This window comes from Arabidopsis lyrata (assembly GCF_000004255.2).
Source record: "Arabidopsis lyrata subsp. lyrata unplaced genomic scaffold ARALYscaffold_1, whole genome shotgun sequence".
Classification (NCBI taxonomy): Eukaryota; Viridiplantae; Streptophyta; class Magnoliopsida; order Brassicales; family Brassicaceae; genus Arabidopsis; species Arabidopsis lyrata.
The window spans coordinates 17563093-17570341 of NW_003302555.1; the positions used below are offsets into that span (position 1 = coordinate 17563093).

The following is a 7249-nucleotide window of genomic DNA, read 5'->3' on the forward strand; positions in this document are numbered from 1 at the left end:
TTATGCATAGTAGAACATTTATTTATAAAGATATAAATAACTTTTTCCTTCTTTTTGTAATGAGTTCTAATGGACATCACGTTGGCAAGTGATAAATAGAATACAAATAAATAACTTTTTCACATTCTTATAACGCCTTAAAATAATACAAAATGGATTATAAAAATTAAATTCGAACGCGTATAATCTTGTTCTTGTTGATGATTTTGTGACAACCAATCAAACCGTTAATGCGGGATTACGATAGTTTGCTGTGAAATCATGATTTGCGCATTAAGTTAAGCAAATGCGGATACAAATAATTCATAAAGTGTAACAAACACGTGGCAGAGAAATTAATAATTCGTTTGGGATATTTTGGTATATACGGACAGGCCACGTCGTGTCCTAAACCTCTTAGCCTTTCCCTTTATAAGTCAATCTTGTGTCGGCTTCGACTCTCAACATACATACACACCACTAAGTAGAAGAAAAATGGCGACTCTTAAGGTTTCTGATTCTGTTCCTGCTCCTTCTGATGATGCTGAGCAATTGAGAACTGCTTTTGAAGGTATAGTTTCATGATTCTTGTTCTCTGTTTTTGTTATCTTCTAGTGTACATGATCAGTATCAACCTTTCGTAAAAATGATGAATCTGTTGGTTTTGGTTTGGTGGGTTATTGTATGATCATCTGTTTTGACTTTTTTTTTTATGTGGATCGAACTTGGTTTTGGTCCGATCTTATGGATGTTGTGTCGGTAGTGTTTTATGATCATTTGTATGATGATGATGATGATGATGATGTAGATCGAGCTTGTTCCTTCATGGATCGGATCAGTGACAATGATATCCTTTCTTTGTGGGATCTAGAACAATCTTTTGTGTTTATAGTGATTTGATCATCAGTAATGAAGTTTTGATTGTCTGATCATGTTGATAATGAAAATGATTACTAGAGATCTTGATTGGTTGTGTTTTGATTCTCACAGTCACAGATCTGTCTTCTTAGTGTAGATCTAAAATGTAGTTATGTGTAATCCAACACTAATAAGATCTTGAGATTTATACTTTGAATCGGTTTCATCGGTTTTGTTATTATGGATCTTCTGGGATCTGACGTATGTGACTTTGATGCTTATGTAAAGTGAATCTGATTCGTGTTTTTCGCAGGATGGGGTACGAACGAGGACTTGATCATATCAATCTTGGCTCACAGAAGTGCTGAACAGAGGAAGGTGATCAGGCAAGCATACCATGAAACCTACGGCGAAGACCTTCTCAAGACTCTTGACAAGGAACTCTCTAACGACTTCGAGGTTCGGTTTCGGACTTTTAAGTATGGGGAATTTTAAAATCTGTGTTAAGTCATTGTATCCTAATTGGTTTTTGGTCATGGACAGAGAGCTATCTTGTTGTGGACTCTTGAACCCGGTGAGCGTGATGCTCTATTGGCTAATGAAGCTACAAAAAGATGGACTTCAAGCAACCAAGTGCTTATGGAAGTAGCTTGCACAAGGACATCAACGCAGCTTCTTCACGCAAGGCAAGCTTACCATGCTCGCTACAAGAAGTCTCTTGAAGAGGACGTCGCTCACCACACTACCGGTGACTTCAGAAAGCTTTTGGTTTCTCTTGTTACCTCATACAGGTACGAAGGAGATGAAGTGAACATGACATTGGCTAAGCAAGAGGCTAAGCTGGTCCATGAGAAAATAAAGGACAAGCACTACAACGATGAGGATGTTATTAGGATCTTGTCCACAAGGAGCAAAGCACAGATCAATGCTACTTTTAACCGTTACCAAGATGATCATGGCGAGGAAATTCTCAAGAGTCTTGAGGAAGGCGATGATGATGACAAGTTTCTTGCACTGTTGAGGTCAACGATTCAGTGCTTGACAAGACCAGAGCTTTACTTTGTTGATGTTCTTCGTTCAGCAATCAACAAAACTGGAACCGATGAAGGAGCTCTCACTAGAATTGTGACCACAAGAGCTGAGATTGACTTGAAGGTCATTGGAGAGGAGTACCAGCGCAGGAACAGCATTCCTTTGGAGAAAGCCATTACTAAAGACACCCGTGGAGATTACGAGAAGATGCTTGTCGCACTTCTCGGTGAAGATGATGCTTAATCAATCAATCCTCCGCAGAAAAACATAAGCTTATATAGCTTCTGTTTTCTCTCATCTCTCTCTCTTTCTCTTTGATGAGTTTCTGATCATTTGATTTTCGTTCTTCAAAAACATTGTTTGTTGTTGTTGTTGTTGTTGTTGTATGTTTTGAGTTCCCAAATAATGCGAAAGAGAGAGAACCAGTGTGGTCTCTTAAGTTATATATATATAAAGAGCATTGGCCTAAAACACAGACTAACAAGTAGTTCTGGTTTGACAAAAGTTGTTGTCACTACAAAAAGGGAGACCGACAACAAAAACATTAAGGGCAGTGTTTTCTCTAAAGCCCTATCCGATCTTTGAAACACAAAATAACAACAACAACAACAACAATTTTTAGTCACTTCTTCAAGATGGTCTTGGAGAAAATCTTCTTGCAGTAAGGGCTCGACCGTAGTTTCCCGAACCTGTAAACTTTCTCAACCAATTTAGCACGAACAGGTCCCTGTGTTAACCCCAAAAGCCATGTCAAGTTCTGTTTCTGAAAGTTTATAGAATATGTATTGATTTGGACTTACTTTGGTTACAGAGAGAGCAGTTTGGATCACATAGTTCGCATAAGGATCCTGCAGAAGATATTCAAAGTTTGGAACACAGATGAGTTCGCGGACGATCTCAGCTCGACTCTCTGGATACTTTCTTAGACACTTCTCAATCACATGGCTACTAAACTTCTGAGTTGCTAGCTCGGCGTAGTGCATTCTAAACCGAACCAGCAACTTCACCGCAGAAACTTGTTGCTCTATTAAGTACTGCACCACATAGTTCCTGCCAAATTTCATTAACCACAAGAATAATTTTTCAAACTATACCAAATCATCATAAGAGAAAAAAATCTTAGAGTCTAAGTGGAGATTAAATTTACCCAAAAGGATCCTGAGAAAGGTGAAGTGCGTTTCTTGATATCTCAGCGACGAGTCTCTCACGTTGCAGTCCAACAGAGTTTGAAAGGCAGCATTGAAGAACACAGCATCCGTGGCGATGAATAGCAATCTCAGCACAGTACTTTGTAGCAGCTTCTAACACAAACTGACACCAAAATTCACAACATTAATGAGATCTTAAGTAAGAAACAAAATCTGGAGATTGATATGTGACAATAATCTCAACACATTACTTTGTAGCTGCTTCCATTTCAAACTAACAACAAATTTCACAACATTCATTAAAGCTTAAGTATGAACCAAAAGATGAGACATCTATTAAACCTTGTTGTCATTAGGGCCAAGGGTTTGCAAGCAACTCTGTATCACATGGTTGCCATTCAGATCTTTGACAAGAGCAAGAAACCCTGGTTTTAGACCGAACTTCACCAATGCAATCTGCTGCTTTGTTTTCACAGTTTCAATCATCTTCTGCACAACCCTTGTCCTGTTTAAATTCAAAAATACATTAGTCACAAATCAGAATTCAAAAACACATTAGTCACAAATCATCATCCACAAAGCAAAACCAGCAAATTTAAAGGGTCTCAGCTTTTTGAAATCAGAAACAAGCGGATTAAAAGGGTTTTGCTCAAAGGTCTCAGCTTTATTTCTTGTAGCTACCTAAAGTGTGCAGTTTTGGTTTGTCCAAAAACAGCAAAAAGTAAAAAAGAAAATTCATTCTTTTCTACCAAATGTTGCATTCTTTTAGTGATAGTGATGGCTAAACCTTATACCAAACTATGCAGAGATTTCAAATATTTCCATAAACAGCAAAGATTTCAATTTCTTCAAAAAAACAAGAAAGATTTCATCTTAATCCTCAAAAGATGAAATGTCTCCATCTCTATTGAGCTCGTGGACTTGTTGACTAAATTAATGAATCAAATTTACTAAAAGTTGATAAAAAGAGAGAAGGCTTACCCATAAGTGTTGAGACAGATTTGGATAAGCTCCCTTGGTTTTGAGGTTAACACACTCACAATCAACGTTCTCTGTTCCTCATCACTCACCTCTAACAGCTTCTGGACGATGTAATTCCCAAAAGGATCCATGGAGAGTTCAACGACATGATCAATGATCTCATGAAATATAACCTTAGCATCAAGAACCGTTCCTTCTTCGACCAGTTTCTGCAAAACTCTGCAACCAATCTGATCTTTGGCCATTAGGTTCACAGATCCGTAAATCTCAACCATAGAGACGAGATTCATAGGCAAAGGCAAACCAATACTGCTCTTTGGACTGATTAGAGTATCCTCTGGATAAGAAGCACCAAGTTTTCCAGAACCTTCCATGGCGGCTAGATTCAGAGGCAAACCTGTACTGAACTTTGGCTCATCTTCTTTGAAATACCTTCTCATCTCGTGAAACGGACTCATCAGAGAACTATCCTCTGGATAAGAAGCTCTAGAACTTCCATGGCGGCTAGGGTTTGAGAAACCCTGTTTCCTTCAAACATCAACGAACCCTTGAAAGCATCGTTACCTCTGAGAAAAGGAGAAGGCTTTACGGCTTCGTTAATGTGGTCCAAGAGATAATCTCTGTGATTTTTAAGAGCCATCATCTCTTCAAATCTGTATGGGTTAAAGGAATCTTGATGTCCAAGCAATCTCATCTCTCCTGGAGAAGAAGAAACTCCATGAAAGTTGTTGTTTTGCAGACAAACAGAGGAAAAGTTACGAAACCCATCATGAATCTGAGAAGCTCCACTCAGATTCTGGTCAAACCCAGAAGACCCATGAAGAGTTCTAGACCCAAACTCACCCGGGTCGACCCGGAACGGTTCTTCCGGTTTGGTCCAGATACTCATGTCACAAGAGATACCCATTTTGTGAAGCTTTTTACACAAATCCAGAGCTTCAACACTCTTGGTGTTGTAACACTGGTTTTTAAGAAATGGGTTTGTCTCGAGACTCCTTAAGAACCCATCAGAACCAAGAGGACGATGATCTGAAGCTCGTCCGATGTTGAAATCTCCATGAAAACCTCCAAAACCCATGAATCTCTCTCCAAACATTAGATCAAAAACAGAGGATAGTGTAGAAACCGATTTCACAAAGGAAGAAGAAGAAGAGAGAGAAGAGAGAGTAAAGCCAAGGAAACAATACGGAGAGGTTTTGGTGATATAACAAGAAATGGTTTTGAGAGAGAGAGAATGTTGTTGTTGGTGTGGGTGTGTACGTACGGAGGCTGTGTTTGTCTCTTTTGTCGTTTTTTCGCCATTAATATCGTAACAGAGCCTCAAACACTGCTTTTTGCAGCCTGCCGAGGAAATATTTGGATTTACAGTTTTGCCCCTTTTGATTTTGATCCTTCTTTTTTTTTCTATTCTTTGAAATTTCTCTTATTTGTTTTGTGATGAGTTTAGTTAGAGAGGTATTAATTAGAGGATTATCATGAACTCTTCAAAGAAACCAAAATTGGGTTTTTTCCCACAAACTAATTTGGCGACGGCAAGATATGTACATCTAATTGTATCGTTATCTCTTAAAACTAATATAATTTCTAATGTGAGTTTTTGTGGCTTCAAATAAAACATTCCTTAAGTTGCATAGAGAGTTTGAGAGACTGTAAGCCAACGAGAAGGTTTAAACTCATAAACTTTAATTAAAAATGAATTGAATACATGAAAAAAAAAAAATGTGGGCATCTTGTAGACGTCCATTTTGGACATGATCATTTTTGGGTACGTTATATATTTTTGTGTTGTCTATGTGAACTAAAGAATTCATAGCAAATCCGCACGAATGGTCTATATGGGCACCGTCAAAACTCAAAACTCAAAAACCAATTGACACTACTTCTCTTTTATTTGTATTTTTTGGGTATGGTATTTGTAGAAAAAGATTGGTTTGTTAAGAAACAAGAAAGTAATAATGGGTCTGATTGGTTGATGTATATAGTAGAAAACAAAATCTTCTAACATATCTTAAAAACTAACAGTCAAAAGAAAATGAAATAAAAGTAATTTCTTTTTATTCCTCAAAAAGTAGAAGAATTATTCAACTCAAAATTAGTAGTAAAAATAAATTTCTACTAGTTTACTCTTAGTAACTTTTTTTTTTAATTCTTTCTGTTTCCTCTAAACCTAAACCACTCAGACCCAATGAGTCTTCGGAAGAGAAATAAAATCAAAATAATGTTTAAATCATATTGGGAGTTGAAAAGGTGATTTAATTTATAGTTTTCTCCATAATGGTGACTTCAAAAGACTCTTGATATTTATTTTTTTAGCCATAAATAAAGACAACTCAACTGGACTTTTTGAACTTATTATTAGGCCCAAAATTGGCTAGACTTAATAGACATCATTTCCAATGGATTTCTAAATGTTTTATTGTTTAAAAGAAATTCTTTACGGACTTAAGTATATTATTACATACGCCATTTGTTTTATTTAATTGATGTTTTAAAAAATATTGTTTTACTTTTGACCAAGATACTTTTCTTAATAGTTAACTTAATTTTAGTTAATGTTGTTTTTGCATAAAAATATATAATAAATATAGTTTATATAATTGCTTAATTTGTGTGCAAAGACTTTAAACATTACTTAAAATTGAAACAAAGAGAAAATAAAACTTGAATTAATTTTTATGAATTATACGAGAGTTCTTTAATAAAACAACTAAATTGAGACAAAAGCTACCAATAGTGACTCATTCATAACGAGTTATATAGGCATGTTTTGGTTTTTAATTTGATTTATTATTGATGCTTAAAACTTATTAAGAAAAAAAAGTTATTATTAAGACTCACTCCTATGTCACTCCTTACTCCTAGAGTCCTAGGAAGGTAATTGGATTCTAAATTCGGATTTCATTGTAAACTTAATAATGAGATTTAGTATAATTCTATTTTATATAGTCTTGTCTTTCATCATATCACATTTTTTTATTCTGTTTAAACACATCAATATTTTATATGTACCTGATTTATGTATTTTCTTTGTATTTTGTTAGATGGCTATTTTCTCATATATTATAAAAATATTTAATCTGTTTTTTTTTTTTCAACAGGTCACATTGTTATTTTTTCAGTTCTTTTGAATCATCATTATGAAAAAAAATATTTTTACTTAAGAATTTGATAATCTTATTTAATATAAATTGTATTTAAAAGAACATAAAACTAAAAGTAATAATGAGTCTTAGAAAAAAACATAAAATAAA

The 7249-nt window shown here is 35.3% G+C and overlaps 2 protein-coding genes across 2 annotated transcripts; one reads left to right on the top strand and one right to left on the bottom strand.

Moving 5' to 3' along the window:
• Positions 1-344: 344 nt before the first annotated feature.
• LOC9327266 (annexin D1) lies at positions 345-2340 on the top strand. Its single transcript, XM_021012415.1, has 3 exons — positions 345-550; positions 1151-1296; positions 1381-2340. The coding sequence occupies exons 1-3, from the start codon at positions 475-477 to the stop codon at positions 2110-2112; spliced, it is 954 nt and encodes a 317-aa protein (XP_020868074.1). The 5' UTR covers positions 345-474; the 3' UTR covers positions 2113-2340.
• LOC9327267 (pumilio homolog 9) lies at positions 2276-5410 on the bottom strand. Its single transcript, XM_021012413.1, is given in 6 exon segments — positions 2276-2596; positions 2670-2919; positions 3017-3180; positions 3360-3522; positions 3999-4491; positions 4494-5410. Coding segments are annotated over 6 exon segments (1776 nt in total). The 5' UTR covers positions 5095-5410; the 3' UTR covers positions 2276-2491.
• Positions 5411-7249: the final 1839 nt, after the last annotated feature.